The sequence below is a fragment of the Cygnus olor genome, chromosome 2 (genome assembly GCF_009769625.2).
Source record: "Cygnus olor isolate bCygOlo1 chromosome 2, bCygOlo1.pri.v2, whole genome shotgun sequence".
Classification (NCBI taxonomy): domain Eukaryota; kingdom Metazoa; phylum Chordata; class Aves; order Anseriformes; family Anatidae; genus Cygnus; species Cygnus olor.
In genome coordinates, this window is record NC_049170.1 from 47,002,748 (window position 1) to 47,020,847 (window position 18,100).

At 42.3% G+C, this 18,100-nt stretch overlaps 1 protein-coding gene across 1 annotated transcript in view; it reads left to right on the top strand.

Annotated features, from left to right (window-relative positions):
* CDCP1 (CUB domain containing protein 1) overlaps positions 1-8,926 on the top strand; it is a 30,125-nt gene extending 21,199 nt beyond the window's left edge. The window contains exons 5-9 of the mRNA XM_040548878.1: positions 1,380-1,607; positions 2,354-2,734; positions 3,197-3,562; positions 4,799-4,880; positions 6,090-8,926. Of these exons, the coding sequence (XP_040404812.1) occupies positions 1,380-1,607; positions 2,354-2,734; positions 3,197-3,562; positions 4,799-4,880; positions 6,090-6,540 (1,508 nt within the window). The 3' untranslated portion in view covers positions 6,541-8,926. The remainder of the gene's footprint in view (positions 1-1,379; positions 1,608-2,353; positions 2,735-3,196; positions 3,563-4,798; positions 4,881-6,089) is intronic.
* Positions 8,927-18,100: the final 9,174 nt, after the last annotated feature.

The following is an 18,100-nucleotide window of genomic DNA, read 5'->3' on the forward strand; positions in this document are numbered from 1 at the left end:
GTTGCCTTCCTGGGGTTTGTGATGAAAATATCACATATTTCTGAGTTTACTTTTTGAGCTTTTGGGAGCACAGCCAAATACATCCCTAGAGTATTTGCTATTCTGTAAAGGGTCAACATCCTGCTATTAACTGATTTTAAGATCTGTGGAGAATGTGCCCCATAAATGTCATATGCTCCCGGGTGTTCAAGAAGCTTCTTAAATGCCTGGGATCTCCTTAAGGAGATCTTTCCAAGCTGATCAAGAGAGGCTGTCAGGTATGATGTTTGCTGTGTGAACGTGGGCACTCTGAGCTACTTGGGTACCTTGGATCCAGCGAGCTTGGATGGTGTTGCAGGGCTTCCTGCATGATCTCATGTGTGGTGGTGTATGGGGAACAAGGGTGGTTTGCAAGAGGGCTGGTGACTAGAATCGTGGAAGGGGAAGGCATTCTTTACTTTTCATGGTTAGCTCTGCTAGCTCGCAGGTTTGCTTTTTACAGCTAGTCAGAAAATATTTCTGGAAGATCACTTTTGGGCAATTAAGTGGAGTGGGCAGTGGGGTAGATCAGTCATGCCACTGAGGGAAACCAAACCGTCTGTCAAGGCTTGATCCTTAGCCTTCCTTCCAGCACAGAGACAGACTTTGTTAATTTGAGGCATCTCTGTGTGTTTTTAACTGCCAAACAGAAAAAGGCTTTGGGGAAGTGTCTTTGAAGACTCCAGTGACCTTCGTAATGACCATCAGCACTTTTGCTGAAGTAGAATACTTGACAGTTTTTTCCCTTTTGAACCATATTGGTACTTGTTTAAATTAGCTTAATCTTTAACTTGACTCTGGACAACCAGATGTACAAATCGCTGTTTTCAGACAATTTTCTTCAGCTTTGCTCTAAAAAAATTAAATACTGCCCCACCCCCAGAAAAAAAAAGAAGTTATCAGAGGTGGAAATCTTGCATTAAATTCAGAATTTGAGAACTGGGAAACTTTTTTCTGATCAGCTGTTGTGTCACCAGTAAAACTGACTCTGAAAGGAATACAAGGAACCTATCAGGGAAAACAAATCTAACGTAGTCAGCTGAGCTCCATAGTGAACTATTTGCATTGTAACCTAACCTGTTCAAAAGGGACTAGCATACGTTATCGTGTTACGGCTGAAAAGTGGTAGGGAAGTGGGGTTTGTGTGTGGAAAGGTTCAAACTTCTCAATTAGAAGAGTAATATGATATTATTTGAGTTTGTATTACACTAGTGGAAAAAAGTAAATAATGTTTTCTTAGCTAATGTAGAAATAGCTTTAACATCTGCTTGTCTAATGGGGTGAGAAGAGATGGAGAAAATTCTGCTTCACACCACACTTCTTGCCAGTAATTGCTCTGAGATGTTTGTTTTTCATTGCAGATGTCACCCATTTGGTTGACCTCAGCAAGGAGCGGAATATGACTGTAACGATACACTTTGAAGGCTGGCCCAGTCGAGTCCCGCTCATGTCTGAACCGATATGCCTGATCTGCAAGGATCCTCGCACCTGCGACCGTGTTCTGACGCTGGTCTCTGGCGCCATCTACAAGATCTCCTTTCTGTGCAAGGACTTGTCCCACCTGAGGATCACAGCTGAAAAGGGCATAAGTATGACACAAGTGGCTCGATGTTGTTTCCTAGAAAACGCTACCGCCTGCTTTTCCACAGCGGTCAGCCAAACCTTGTCTCTCTTGCTTTAAATAGTGGGTGGATGGAAATTTGGCTTTGAACAGCTGGGGGATGGTACAATGAATCTGGAGATGACCTTATGGCTCACTGCAGCATCCTACCTTTTAAAAATAGAAACTGCATAACTATTCCTAGAAGGGAAATGACAAAAGGCAGGGAAGAATCTTCTTACTGAAAACTGCAAAATATGGAAACAGAACAGGAGAGCCATAAATCTGCCCATGAAAAGGTGGCCATCAGGAATGTGTCTTGTGCCATTTGCATGTCCATTAGGTGCAGGATTTTCACAAATGCTTTCAAATACTAGAAGAAGAGTTTTAAGGTATAGATCTGAACTTTAGCGAGTTGGCAACTGTCGCAATAAGCAGATAATGTAGCAGAAGTAATTTATTGAGTGAGGAATTTTGCATACGTTTGTATTTGTCAGTTCCATTGGTGTCCTGTGTCATTTTAAGGAAAGCTCTTAAACTACAAACCATCCATATTTTGGTAAAGGTTAATAATAGAGGACACCTTCTCAGGTAAATACTTACCTGGATTTGTAACACAAATCTGACAGGACTCTGTATATGTATACTGTACTACACTAGAAAACTTGCTTTTCCTAGGTATTTCCTCTGCAAGAAAAAGAGAACAACCATTGTGGTTTGTTTTTGTGGTTGCAGGCTGTGTAGATCTCCGGTGGTGTCAGAAGAAGATCCATGCCCTTTCGGTGCCCAAGGCTATTACCCAATTGCCAGTTCTGCTGCATAAATTTATTTGGAAGCTCATAGCTCCCGAAGTGATAAATGTAGAAATTACATCTCCGTCCTTGAAACTGCAGCAGCACCTTCCAGAGCAGAGGTGTAACACGAGCTACAGTTACAGCATTGTTAGTGCCACCCCAGAGATGGACTTGAACGTTGGTATATTCTGTCCTGGTGGAGCCATTGAAAAGATTCAGCTGAGGAACAATATCACCATATCCTTGAAAACATTTGGTAAAGGTTTTTTCAATGATTCTAATCATCAGGATCTGAAAATGTCTTTTGTGCCACATATTAAAGGTAAATTATTGTTTTGTACATCTTTACCCATTGTTAGATATTTCAGGACATTTATTAGAACACATTAATATGTAGAAATGATAGTTCAAATCTTTAGAGTCTAGACCTGGAGCTACTGCTCGGACCAGTCTTTATCTGAATCAGTGAGGTGGTTTATTGCTGAAAGAAGGGAAGAGCTTTGTGATCCAGATGGTTGGTAGACAGTTGTGGGAAATTCTGCAGATGTATCCGTGAGAATTGTGAATACTGATATAGAAGAGATGATAGCTGAGTTGTATTGCTGGTACTGAGACGTAATTTAACAGTAGAAATTTGCTGGTCACGGGTATAAGTGATACTTTTTTCTTATAGAGAAGAGAGCCTAGACAATTTTACATGCTGAAACAGAAAGCTTTTTTAAAAAAAAAGAAGGTTTTGAAACTAAATAAGTTTTCATTCCTGTATTTGTTTGCTTTACTACAGATGAGTGTACTTTCACTGTGAGCCCAGATCCAAAAGCTAAAATTTACTTGCAGAGTCCCAACTCACCTTATGGTCTACCTCCTTATGTCTCCATATCCTGGTATGTCATTGTGCCCAGCAAGCAAGTAGCCCACCTGGGGTTCTCCAAGGACCGCATGGGCATTGCCTGCGAGACGGGGCGTGCCTACGTCAACATAAAGGAACAGACACCCGGGGCAGAGGAAACCGTGCGCCGCGAGGATGAGCTCCTGCCTGAGCCCCGAAATATGCACCACAACTTCTGGGTAAACGTCTCCAACTGTAAACCTGTAGACAAGATGCAACTGACCTTGCAGTTCTGGGTGACCTTGGCTGAAAAACAGATAGGTGAGTTCTGGAAGTTTGTTGTGGCTTGCTTTACGCTTGTTTAGTTTCTTTCCATTGGGGGAGCAATAATGCACACTGCTCTGCGTGCCTTGGGTTTTATGAGATCCCTGCTTTCTGAAATGTCTGTCCCATCAAAACCCTTTGGAAGTTACAATGGAGTACTTTTAGGGACTGGGGAGAAAGGATGGTTTTTAATGCGGTGGAGGTTTGACTTTTATAGCTGAGGGGGACTGAGACTCGGTGGTTGGTGGTTTGGTTTTTATTTGCTTGTTTCTTTTTTTTTCTTTCATTTAATATAGCTTTTTGAATGAGAGATCACAGCCAGAAGGTATAGAAAGATCAAGTGATGTTTTTTCCCTCCCAACGTCACAGACCTGGTGAACAGCTTAGAATTTGATTATGCAACCTTATTCATCTAAGTAGTCTTTACTTAGTGTTGGCAGTTCAGTTACTCTGTTTTCACATGAATAAGAAATAATCCTTGGGGCGGGTCTCCCTGTTCAGTGGAGAGTGCCCTGACTGCTAACAGCAAAATCTGCGTTCTTGTTAAATTTCATCTCTCTGAAACGTATCATTAAAAAACAGGAAGGCATTTTTGGGGTAGGCTTTGCTCAGATGCATGTAAGTTTGCTTCATGTTTGCACTTCTGCATCATCTGTGAAGTATTGGCTACACAAGCTAGGCCAGAAACTGTATCAAATGACTTTTTTTTCTTTTTTTTTGTAATGTATACTTCTTTTAAAACATAAAGCATTTTTCTTTGCTCACACATGGACTTTCCTGATCAATTTTATGACTTTGAAAACCCCAAGTCAATATAACTCTTGTATTTTGGGGAAAGGATTGTATTGAGGGGAAGTTGGTGAAAGTAACTATTTCCTTTGGAGAGAGATAGGCAAGTATTCATACTTTCTTCTCTTTCCTGCATGCTGAGCCAGAAGTTTGAGAGGTTGCAGGTAAGTTTAATAGCACATGAGCTGCATTGAATTCTTGCACCAAGGGCTAACAGGCTGGCAGAGGGAGGGTTGGTTGTTTTTGTGGCTGTGGTCCATTGCTAGCAGCAGGAGTTTGTTGTTGCTTGGCCGCCAAGCTCTTGGATTTTGCTTGTGTTATCTGTAGGCACGCGCATCTCCTTCTCTGCATGCAACTGATACACATAGAAAACTGTTGAGGAGGTTCAAACCCAACCAGCTTTTAGGAGAAAGCTCAGTGTCCTTGTACCTTGTCTGTTTGCAGATCTAGCAGTGATACTTGCTGTGCTGGCTGGGGCTGGAGTTCTTGCAGCTATTGGACTCACTGTGTGCTGTGTTAAGAAGAAGTAAGTTCATAATTCAGCATGTGTGTAGTTTCAGGTTTAAGAAGGTGTTGTGGGAGAGCATCTGGGCCCACTATTTCATGTTGTTGGCACGGATCCCTCAAACAAAGGTCTGAAGCATGATATAAGCAATGTATTTGGTGTTGGAGTGGTGCAACTCCAAGAATGCTGCTTTATTCTAAACCAATTTTCTTAGAGTAGAGCAGTGTTCCTGGGGTCACAGTACTTCAGTCCCAGTGTGTTGTCTGGTTTTGCCTTGAAACAAGCCTCTGGCTGTACTGGAAGTGAGGTATCAGTTGGACTTCATCAGTGATTAACGTGAAAGGAAATCACAATGAATGTGGTTGCTCAGTATGTGACTGTAGACAAGACTTTGTTAAAACAAGCTGTAAGCTCACTCAGGTATCTTAAGACCTATCTTTCATCTACACAACCTCCAGCAATTTCTTCTGGAGTTTATGCATCAAGCCGGAGAAATTTTTTATGAGATGAGCCCTTGGGGAGAAAACTCGATTGTGCAAAGCCAACACACACAGCTTTATTCATGCAAGCACAGTCTGAAGCCATCAATAGTTTTGTTTCTGATACTCGTGCTCAGTGCTGGCACACAGGTAGTTTGGTCATGAATCTGTAAAGCTGGAATGAATTTGTGCAATATGATGATTAGAGCAGTTATGGGCACAATTCTCTGTCTCACAGGAAAGGCTTTAAGAATACAGGCTTAAAAACCCTTCAGTTTTTCAGCATTTGGACTTTCTGCCTTCAGAATAGTCGCACCAAAACCAGGAAAAGTTCATTTGACTTTCGTAGTGGATCTGCTGTTTTACTCATCTTCAGCAGCACTCAGCCTTGTTTTGTGGGGGTCTGATGGTCTTTAGGTCCTATTAATGCCTGTGGAAGTTGAGAGGTTCAGTACGCTGCATAATTGGGATGTTCCAATTGTACTTGGAATGCTGCTGGAATCAATCTTGCAAACTTCAGGGTCAGCAGAACAGCAACAGATAACTAAATAGCTTAAAGTTCCTTTCTGCTCTGTTAAAAAATCATGTCCAGACTCAAAGTTATTTTTCCCAAGATCGCTAGTATAGCCTTCAATCCAGTTAGACTGTCTGACACTGCAGCTGGGGTGGGCAAACAGCTGTCATTACTGAGTTCAAATGCACCAAGCCGTGTATTGTTTCTGACCTGCTATCAACTTCAACTCTGTAACAGGAAGAAGAAAAGCCAGAATCCCATGGTGGGAGTTTACAATGCTAATGTCAATACCCAGATGCCTGGAAAACAACGCCTATTCAAAAAAGATAGGAAAAACAATGATTCTCACGTCTATGCAGTTATTGATGATGCTATGGTCTATGGGCACTTGCTGAAAGAATCCAATGGCTCAGTCGCTCCAGAAGTTGATGTGTACCGGCCTTTTGATGGGCCCATGGGTAGCTTGCCACCTTCTCCACCTCCGTTCTCTTTCAGAAAAGACATTAAACGCTCTCCTAGCACAGAGGAACCTCCACCTCTGGCAGAAACAGACCATGACTCTTACACATTTGCTCATCAGAAATCAGGGGAATTGGAGGACAATGGGGATAATACAAATGAGAAGAATAATGGAGATACAAGCACGCCCTTCCTGGAGGATAAGGAACAGGAGGGTTTAGAGGAGTAATTTTATGCCAGGCCTGGCAGTTTCCTGTGGAAATACAGATACCCTGTAAGGACAAGGTTCTAGAGGAAAAAAAAAACAAACAAAAAAAAGGAAACAGAAGAGGAGTGTTATTTTTAAATGTGTTTTGATACCGTTTTGGCCTTGTTTGTTTTTTTAACTTCAGCTATTGATAGCTTCCAGTTTTAGAGTGAATGTCTAGTGAACTCAAACAGTGGAGCACTCCGGGAATGTGTACGCATCTGGTTGTGGAAATAGATGGCAAAGGTATGCTCCTGCTTTTTATTATAAAACTCTCAGGAGAAGGAATTCATAACAGTACCAGCTTAAAACTGTGGCAGCTAATAGAGTGAAGAGAGTCTTCTGTCCAGTACTTCCTCCTTTCTCACGAGTCCTTTGTCCTGAGTGTTTGCTGGTGACTTTTTGAAGACATAAGCCATGTCATGTGCTCAGGGCAGCTCCAAATTGCACGCATGTGCGTTCATTTTCCTAATGTCTAAGCAAAGGAGGGGGCAGACTGTCATTTCCAAAGCTTGCAGCTTGAAAATTCATTGTATTTAATGTAGTCATTGTTATGGAAGTGTACTGAAAGACAATGTATGCAGTCTGGAAGAGCTCCGTGCATGTAAATCAGTGTGAATACTTGAGCTTGGGCTCATCTGGCTCAGAAGTAAAGTTATGGGTTTTTCTCTGATTTTCAACTGATGTTATAATATTTCAATAGCACTGTGTGACGCTATACCAAAGAATGTTTTTTCTCTATGCTTTTTTTTAAAAAAAAAAAAAAGTTTTAAAATTCTAAAAACAATTTGCACTTTGGTTCAGATGCCTGTAGCATTCACATCTTGCTAGTGTCTTGACATTGTGGTCCAAGTAAGAGTAAGGATTTGATGAAGAAATGACAATGCTGTCATTCAGCTGTTTACTAATGCGTTTCACTTCAACTGTTAGAAATGCTTGGTTATTTAATAAGGATAAGAAGCGGGTTAAAGAAAAATAGATTACATTTCAGAGAAACTGCCTGCTGGAAACAAAGTGTATGAGTGAATCCATTATAAAGGCCCACTTTTTGTGTTTTTTGGTCATCAGTCTGAATTTAACAACTGTCTTGAAATGATGGTGGAGATAACTCTTGATTTCTAGTGGGACTTATACTTCAGTCATGTAGCTGCCGTTGAAAACCACCTCTTGCAATTAAGGTAAATAATAGCTTCCATTTCTGTGTGCTGTACTTAGCATGTCCCTCAGCTTCTGTGCCTTTTACAACTTGAGGGTCACATCTTCATGCAGAGGACCACAGGTATATGACTTAAGGTGGCTTTTATATACAAACATCTGGCTTGTCTAGGTGCGCAGTTACTTAGGATGTTTGCAATTTTGCGAGCAGCACAAGACTCAGCGACTTGAGATTTCTCTCCAAATGTTTTACTGTGACTGTTTCTTTCCTAATGATGCACAGAGGTACCATATACCAGAGGTGTTGCATGCAATAACATTAAATGTATAATAACATCGAAGATGAAAATGTCTTCACTAGAAACCCTACTGTTTACATCAAAAGAAATGTGGATTTCTTCCTGTGTTGTCAATTTGCAATGCCAGCACAGTTTATGGTCAAGTTTGTATATTTAACAATTTATACCATTATACTGCCTGGACTAGTGTGAGATTAAGTATAATGTCTTATTTGTTTCAGTTTTCTGTAGCATGTCGAAAAACACATGCCAGCTAAAAGTACCTTTTAATTGTTTAATATATTTTTCTGCTTATATTTAGCACTTTTAATACAGAAATATGTATTCCTCGATCTCTGGCTGGTCACTGGGATCACATATTTCAAAGTGTACTGGGGATATTTTCATGTCATGTGAGAACTTGAAAAGATTTCTGCGGTACCGTTATATCTTTTTCTCAGGTAACTGAATTGCCACAGTATGTTTTATCAGGGTAGTCCAGTTATGTGTTCATCTGGTCAAGCTTCTCTCTTCTCGTTTCTTGAAAAGGAATGTATTCGTGAGAGAAACTTAAGGCTGTCTCGTTCTTCCAGCTCAGTTTCTGTGGTTGCTTAGGTGAAATCTTTGAGTTCATGTTCTTTCTGACAAACTGATGAAAATGTAGTAGAGGTTAGGCTTTTGTTTACAACCTCTTGATATCAGAAGGAAGAATATGATGCTTATGGATGTCTTTTTATTTGTTCTATTTTAACTCAGCTCTTGGTATGACAATATAAACCTTAGACTGGAGACAACTGTACACTAAGGTTGACTTTTCACTGTGCTTATGTTGGTACATTTAGGGTAAAAGTTCAGGCACAAATTGCAGTTCACTTTTCCATACGAGAAAGTTGTGACTTTTTTTTAAATGAATAAAAAGTAACTATACTACCAGCTAGAGTAATTAGCATACATCTTTCTCATGTCTCTGTGTGTAACTATATGTATGTTACGTGAGTGGAGTTAAGTAGAGGGAACTTCAGAAGATCGCCTGATCATCTCTGAAGGGATCACTTGAGCTTTCAGAGTGAATGATCCCTGCAGTCCTGCCAGCTTGGTTTAGTTTTCTGCGTGGAAACAGCCTCCACTGGAGTGAGCAGGGCAAGACTTGGTGCTCCAGAGTACACGAGCACCCCTCAGCAGTCCCGTGGAGCAGAGGAGTTTCCTGAAGGATTTCAGGAACAAGCATCCTTGCAGGGAAAAGAGGGAGGGATAATTTTATCAACTAGTATGTAAGTGTCCAGTTCTGTAGACTTCATGCTGGAAAAACTTGTACAGATTTTAGTGATAGTGTTGCCTTCGTATGGAGTACAGGGTCAGCCTCGAGTATGTTGGTGTGTCAGTAGCCTTATCACCCTAGATGACAGCAATGGGTTTCTGGAGAACCTGTTTTGCCATAATATAGTGCTGACTCTAAGCATCCTTTTAGTTGCATCGCCAGTGATATGCTATTAATTGCTGTTTTTAAGGCGTGTTTAGATCAGTGGGGAAAAGGGTTGTAAAATATGAGAAGCTTTCTGCATGAGTGTCTCAGTGGCTTCTTGCTGGGGTTGTGATGTTTGTGATTTATTCATGTCAAACTGACACACACAACTGAATTCCACATCAAGTTCTCCTCATTCGTGCCATTTTATTACTAGCCTTCCAGCCCAGAAAATGGAAAATGTGTGAAGCCCTTCTTTGTTCTAAATCAAAATGCAAAGAATCCATAAATGTCGACTGCTTGCTTGTTTCATGTGTTTATTTTGAAGTGAATTCAATGCATATAGGAAATGAGGTTTGAAATCCTCACTATTTCTGAGGATTTTGGCAATCTCTGGGAATGGCTCTTAGCCTGAATTAGTTGGACCTGCTCATGGAGGGCAGATTGAGCAAGGATTAGCCAGTCCCTAGCCCCCCTCCAAAATCACCACTCAGTATGAATGCAAATGAAGGTACCACTACTTGCTGCTTGGGTTTGATTCTGTGTGGTTCTGAAAATCCTGATGTATCAAAATGCTAAATAATTGCTTTATTTGAAATGCGTATTTGAATAGTCTAGTGCTGTTTCCAGATAAATCAAGAGCCAGGTTACTGTAGTTGGGATCAGAGTAAAAGTTGGAGACCACCATTAAGAAGAAATGAAAAAGCTGGTTTTGTTGTTGACGCCAGACTAATACCGAGACTTCAGCTCCTCAGTCTGACAGAGAATAAATTTAACTATGTGAACATTGTCAGGGGAAGGGAGCAGGGAGAAAGCAAAATGTTGAAAGCCTCTCATCTGAGAACACATCTCTGCCAGCCAGCATCTAAATAAGGGCTGTGGTGTGCACAAAGTGGGAGCAAATCTGTGTTCCCCAAAACTTTGAAGCTAGAAACTTAAAACCATATAGGAATCATTCCTGTAGTATAAATGGCTTTTTAAGTCCAACTTTTAGTGATTGTTTTTGATCAAGTATAGCTTCCCAATAATTAAGTGTGGGTTAGATGATTTTATTTGAAATGGAGGTGTTATGGTGGGGAAAAGATCCCTCCTGGAAGAAAGGAAAGTGCTTTTACAGGGACTCAAATTTTGCCATCTTGTTCTATCTGCATAAATGAAGCATGGTGAATTGTTTCAATTAGCAACACTCCTAACATAAAAAGGTTTTCTTTTTTTTTTTCTTTGTGGTTTTGGCTGCTTCCATCTCTTGTATTAAAGAATTGCTGCACTGCTGCATACACTTCTGGGTAAGATAAATCCTAAAAACCAAGAAGCAACAGCTTTGTTTCATGCTACATATATATATATAATCCGTAAATATATAAGTATGTTTGTATATAAACATTTATACGTATATATATGCATATAGTTATCCTGGTACAAGAACTGCTACAGTCATTCCTAGCTGTAGAAAAGGAGTGCATCCTCTCAAAGATGCTTTAACAGAGCAATGCTCCATCAGCACACAGCACCTTTTTAGACCTGAGAGTCTAGAAAAATGGCATAGCTTTCTGAAAGTGATGGGGAAAAAAATGAGGAGGAAGATGAAGAAAATGAGAAGGAAAAATGTCCTGCAATCTTTGCAACAAAACATTTTTATTTTATTTTTTCCTAACTGGAAATAAGTTGACTTTGGAAAGTATCCCATCAGCAGAACAGTGAAAGGGAATGCAAGAAGGATGAAGCTTGATATGTGTGACTGATTTCATGGGGAGCTAAGCCCTAGCAAGCAGAAGCATTTCCTGGCGGCCTGGATGTGCTTAATACCTTCTGGAGGCTTCTTATTCTGAGGCTTATATTTTCTGAATTATAGAAAATAAGGGCAAACTTGTGAAAGGTGCAAAAAGAGCTTTCAGGATCCATCAGGGTTCCTGTAACAACTGATCTACCTGGTGTTTTTCCCAGTAAAGTTTAAATATTAATTTTTACCCCAATATTTGCACAGCCCCAGCCTTTCCACAGGGGGGCTGGAAAAAAAGTAAAAGAAGAAAGCTAAGCTTGGCTGACTTGCACCTTGTTGCTTGACTTTGAAGCAGATTTCTACCTGAGGCATGCTCAAACAAAACAGGAGCAGGTTCAGGTGTTCCTTTTCTTGGGAACCCTGGGCGAGTTTTTGCCCAAAGGAGGTCTTAGGGTATCCTGAACCTCTGCCACGTGCCTCTGCAGTAAAAGTACCGCTGCCTTTGATCTTTATTTTAAGGACTGGAAAACTACAGAGAGAAGCCATGCAGACAGCTTTCTCACTACGTGAGGTTAGTTACTGCATAACGTCTGTCGAGTACATGTACAGAAATCCAGGTTTATGCACAGAAGAACCTGGCCTCAGGTGAGATGTGCTGCTTGGTCTCAGGTGTATGAACTGCAGACTCTGAAGCCTAATTGCTGTCTGCTTCAAATTCATCGTTGCAAGTGCTTTTTATTTAAAAGGTTTAGGTTTTGTTGTTGTTGTGGTTTTTTTTTTGTTTGTTTGTTTTTAATGAAAAGAGAAGCAAATGAATGGTACATTTCTCCCCTCAAAGAACTTCTTGTATTTACTTGCTGGATTCTGGAAAAAGTGACCTAAAAATGAATACGCATAAATGTTCTGTAATGGACAGTTAACTATGAAGCTAAACAATCATTGGGGATAAGGTAAATAGGGCTATTTTACAGCTTAAGCTGCTAAGTCAAATTTTGTCTGTACTGAACTACACACTTTCATTTTGGGGCATCATTGCATGAGGCTTTTGATTTTGGACACCTGCACATCTGCTGGTGCTGCCTTAAGCTGTAGAAAGTTGTAAAGTTCTGCTACTTAAAAACATAATACAACTTCTCATCTCTTCAAAAGTGAGGAATTTAAAGATAAATGCTGGAAAGTTTTTGTATTTAAAAAAAAAAAAAATCTTAGTAAGATGCAAACCCAAAAGCTTGAGTCTTTCACATTCCCAAAGTAAATTAAAACTGTTCTTCTTCCTGCCAAATCAAAACCTGTTTATATACTTGGTAATTACTTTCACAGCTTAACGCTTTATTTATTCAAAAGCTTAAAAATGTTCATAACATTTTCCTTTCATTTGTTTCCTTAAGTTAATTAGAGCATGATCAGTTTTTATTTAGTAAGTGGAAAACTCTAAAAAGTAAGCAAAAGCGTAATGGAATCTCATAGTATGATTGCTCTGTGAGCATCTTGTAGCTTAGCATCTCAGAACAATTTAAAAAGGCAGCAAGCCATTACATTTTCTCCTCTAAGTTTTCTTCTTTGGGGTGATGGAGAGCAAGTGTCTAAACATCTTAAACCAACCTAATACAACGCACAAGTTCGTGCATATTAAATTTTGTCATCTGAAATATTAGACGTATTTTTTCTTGCTAGTGAAACATCTGAGGAAAATGGCCTACTCACTATATGCATACACATTCTGATGTTTGATTTTTGGCTGATCAATTCTGTTATATTTTTAATTTTAGCTGCCTTGGCTTCCCTTCCCTCTGGCCGGAGGGATTACACTGAGGGTGCTGGGTGAGGTTTTCTGTAGCAAGGTCCCCGGATATTGCTGCCACGAGGCTGCTTCAGAATTGAATGAGGTGACAGTACTTGAAATGATTGTTTGCATTTAACTTCAAGTAGCTGCAGAAGTATTTGGAAAAACATTGCTAGGGGTAGAATAAATTATTCTGGAAACTCTCTTAACATGAATGACCTCCTATATGACTAATGCCCAATTAGAAACCAAATTAGATGGAAATGTGCAGAACAATTAGGCAGGCCCATAAATGGTACTGTGAATCATGTCTTTACCCGTAACCTCTTTGCAAGATACACTTCACAAAATCTAATTGCTCCACTAATGTTTACAACAGCAAAAACGTCTCCACCAGTTCACAGTTTGCATTAGGTGATGCAATGGTGATGACTCCTGGCTCTCTGTCACCAAGGAACAAAGCAGATGATCTGTCGCCCTTCCTGCTACCCTGAAGTCAAAGTGGGTGAGAATAATGTATCACATCTCTTCTGAAATATTATGATTTGAGGCTCAGACACCAAGATAAACTTCTAATTGTTAAGGTGAAACTTATTCTTTATTCTGAGAGTGGATGTTTTTCTGGATACCTCTAAGATGTGTGTGTTTTCTTCAGGGCTAAAGCCTAGCCTCACATTAACCCTTGTCCCACTGCAGTCAGGGGGTGAGGACCACCACCTGGTCCCACTGCAGAGGGAGCGAGTGTGCCCCTGACCCCCTCAATCCTCTCCCTCCATAGAGGCTGTTTGTAGTAGTGCATCTCCTTCATGTGTTTCTGATGGTGGCAATCAGGTGCCCATCAGGATGAAGCCATCTGACCAGTGTAAGAGAACAAGTGAATTTCAGATTTGAAATGAGAGAGAGAAAAATAGAGGGGGAAGCTTTTTCCCTTCCTGGACAATCACAACCACCTTCCTGTCCCACCAACGTCCAGGAGATGCTGGGGGGTACACAGGGTGTGCTTTGTTTTGGGGGATGATGAAGGCCAATGTGTTCCCATGCCAGCTCACATACACCCCATCTCTGCCAGGACCCAGTGGTCTCACTGCCATGGCTTGATTTCCCACTTCTTAAGGGTGAGGAATCCCGGCTGGCAGCACTTTCACCTAACCCAGTGCAGGGGCCTGACTGAGGGCTGCTAAGCGCTTCCGCTTCTCTTTTGTGGCTTCAGTTTTGAGTGAGGAAAAAAAAAAAAAACAAACACAAAGGGATCCCTTCGAAAGCAGGTTTGCTTGCTGCTGACACCAGGACTCCTACAAGGGGCTGCTCATACAGCTGCTGCTGGTGGCCTTGGTTGAAGTTAGCACCACGCTGGCTATTGATGGCCTGCTCCTAGCTGTGATACTCAAATCGCATTTCCATACCAAATTCTTCATGCAAAAGATCTCCAGATAGCATTGTGCAGCCATAGGGATGTCAGATTTTACCTTGTGCAACATCAGTTGTGGATCCTAACTAAAAAGCACCAGCCCTTCCCCTGGGGAGAAGGGTGCATGTCGCCAGTGCTTCTGATGGGCAAGCAATTACCTGGTGGACAACACACTCACATCTGTGCTCAGCGTCTCATTTACAGGTGAGTGGAGTCGAGTTTTGGGAGGTGGAGGGTTGGTTGGCTGCTTTGTGATTCTTGTGTGCTCAGAGCTGGAGCCCACCCCATGGGTTTTAGCTGAGAAGTCGGTCATGGCTAGGTCACAGCTCAGGAAACAGGCAGGAAGGGAGAAAGAGCAAGCCTGCACAGAGGGAGGCAGCACTTGTGCTTAAATTTCATTTTTTTCCATAAAGCTACTGCTGTAATAGGATTTGCTGCTGCTGCTGCTAAGCTTGCAGTAAGCGCAGTAACCATGACATGGAGCTACTCGTACAGCTGAGACATGATGATATAATGGAAGAAGAGTATTGAATCAAGGTTTTCAGGCAAATTTAATTTTCACAAGTTCCTGATTTTTTGAGGACATTGCCTTAATATCTCCTTAATATCTCTTAGTGTGTGTGTTTCATTGTGCAGGAGTCCAGTCCCATAACCGCAATGCTCCTAATATGCAAGTGCTGCTTATGCAGCCTGAGCAACTTTGCTGACAAATGAATAAAATAGCAGCAGCATCGCTGGGATGTGAACACACTGTTTATCCTGTGCCTTGGGGTCACCTGTCTGCTCCAGGCTTTTTGGCAATGGCCAACTTGTTCCATCATGTGAGACCCAAAGTCTTGTTCCATCATGTGAGACCCTCAAGGAGAATCAAAGTGGAAGATGTCCCAGGAGGTCGTGGCAGCTTACGGACACCTCTCTTATTCCTCCCAAGAGAGGAGGGCAGCCCTTAATGCAGCCAGTTCATGACACTCACCATTGTGACTTTCCTTGGATCTCTAGGGTCATCCAGACCCCCTGATTATCACATGAATCAAAGACTTAATCTTTCCTTCTGGGCTCACCGCAGTTTTACCCCCAGAGCTGTGTGCTCTCATTTTGGGTGCATTTATCACTTGATAAAAGCCACGAGGTGGTTTTGCATCTGGCTGTGGGTGCTACCTATATCTGCAACTCCAGCAGGTTTAGAAAACAGACTACTCATATAGGCTGGCAAAACAATTCCTGTAAATGTTTAAGTTATAGAAAAAATCTCAATAATGATTATTTTTGCCTGCTTTCATGCTTTTCACATTTTATATGTAAAGCTTTTTTTCCTTGGTACCATGCTTTCAGGTTTGCTTACCTTTTTCTTGTGGTACACTACAATTGCTTGCTGTGTTTGCATCCCTTTTTGTTGTGTACAGTTTAATTTAGGAGTAAGAAGCACTGGTGGTTGTTCTGCTTCATTTCTGAAAGCACACTGAGTGTAGGCTGTGTAGAAAACTGTCAGTCACTCGCTGTAGGTACACAGTACCCCACCCACAAAGCTCCTTCCAAGTCCTTGCTCTTCAATGGAGCCAATTGTTTCACCGTGTTTATAACCAGTGCTATTTCTGGACCATTTCCTAAAACCTGACTGTTTTAAGGCCTACCCACTTGGCGGTTTGGCTTTCTGCTCTGACATATTACAGAATAAAGTACAAGAGCCAATTTCCATGGGTGTATGTTGCAGCAACTGGTGCACGGGCAGGTGGGATCTGGGACATCTCCTGTAGTGTAGGGCTCAGATCACCCATGTTGGGTTGGCTTTGGAGCTCAAGGGGTGTGGGTTTGGACGCAAACCTTCCAGCAGTGGAGGCAGCATCCAGGCTGTATGTGAATCTGTATGAAATTCAAGCTGCCCCAAATGCAAAGCAGTATATCACTGCTGTTGGGCTGATTCACAGCTCCATCTACCCCCTTGCTAATTGTGCTTGAGGAGCGATCATTTAACATAAAATGTACCTTGTTTGCTTCCTGGGGCTTTGGCGGAGTTGTTTCAGATTTGTATTGGCTGAATTGCTGTATGAAGGTTCAGCTCTTGTCTTCTGATCGCAAGTAGCAGAGCAGCAAGACCTGCTGTCTAAAGCTATGGCAACATCACAGTCCAAAAATCACATCCCATAAGAGAATATTTTATCAGCTTCCCTGTTAACTTTTTTCTGTAGGAGGACTTTTACATGACATCTCGTCCCTCGGGTGTCCGAGGTCATCAGTCACACCCCGAAATGCCTATTTCTCTGCTCTGCCTGTAGAAGAGAACCCACCTCACACAACAGATGCCTCCACCATCTTCGTGGCCCCATCACTGTGCTGTTAGGTCCATGTCCCCTCCCTGTGCTGAAGAGCCCCAGACTGGCCCCGACCCTCCAGATGTGGCCCCACCAGTGCTGAGAAACACAGAAACAGGGTACAAGAGTGAGTGACAGAGACCTTGCTTTTGGGCTCCCCATGATTCTCTGCCGATGTCACAGAAATACGGAGCATCCTTGTTGCTGCAGTGGGACACTCAGCTGGCCTGGGGGTATTTCTGCAAAGCAGGAGGTGCTGTGGGTGTTGTTACCCACGCTGCATTTTCTGTTAGAAGACACAGTGCTTCCAAAACTGCTTTTGTAAGCATTGCTTCTTCAGGCCTGTCCTTCACTGTCAGCCTGTAGGGCTGCTGCTTCGTGCTGCCCTTTTCAATAGGCTCGGGGGCTGGCTCCCTGACGGGGCTGAGCAAAGCACAGCTGCACTGTGACCAGCTCTGGCTGCAGGCATGGGTGGCCCAGGCCCCCAGCGTGAAGGTGGCACAGCCACCATCCTGTCCGTGTGGCACGGTGAGGCTGACGGACGCCGTGAGTAGGACGTTGAAGAGTTTCTCTGGCTGCATTTGCAGCGGGCCCCAGCCATTACCCACACACTCCCCCTGGGTGCTCCCCTCCCAGAGATAATTTGGGGTGCTGTTAGGTCAATAAAGCACCATGTTTTTTTTCACTCTGTACACCACAGTTTGATATTCTCTCTCCTCTGCTTTATCTTCTACCCCCAAGATGATGATTTTTATGTTCTCAGTGTAGTGACCCCCAGCTGTTTTATATTTATGCTCCCAGCAGTTGTTTGGTTTACTCTTGTTTGCTGATCTTCACAGATCTGTGACTCTTCCCTGCATGCAGCGGCTACCGAGATGGAGAGTTGTGCCTGTATCTGTTATTTTATTTGCAAAAGGAGAGACTGAGAGGTCAGATACTGAAGTGGGGTTCAGTACTTAAGTAGGATCTGGACCAAAGAGCAAATCCCATAAAAATAACAAGGCTTGGTGGTGCAGGGGTGGAGGTGCTCCTTCCCTTTGAGCATTGCCAGTGCACCCTGCCAATGGTCTTATCCCCCAGACTGAGGTGGGGAGTGCTTTCTTTTCTTGGCAGGCCTGAGCAGAGGTGATTGGGAGCAGTTCCTTGCTGCTGTTGTACATCCTCTCCTCTTTCATCCCAGCCATCACATCTCCATCTAGCTCTGATGTCAGGTTTGGGGATGTCAGAGCAGCCTTGATGGGCTGCGCTGCCCCAGTCCTGAGAAAGGAGGAGGTGGAGCAAGGACAGAGGCAAAATGTGGACTTTGGCCTTCAGAAGGCCAAAGAAACAAAGAGGAGTACTGTGATAAGCAAGGATGAGGAATCTTCCAGAGATTGATGCAAACTCTGATGCAAACCCTCAGCTCCTCCCTCTGCTAAGAATGGTGC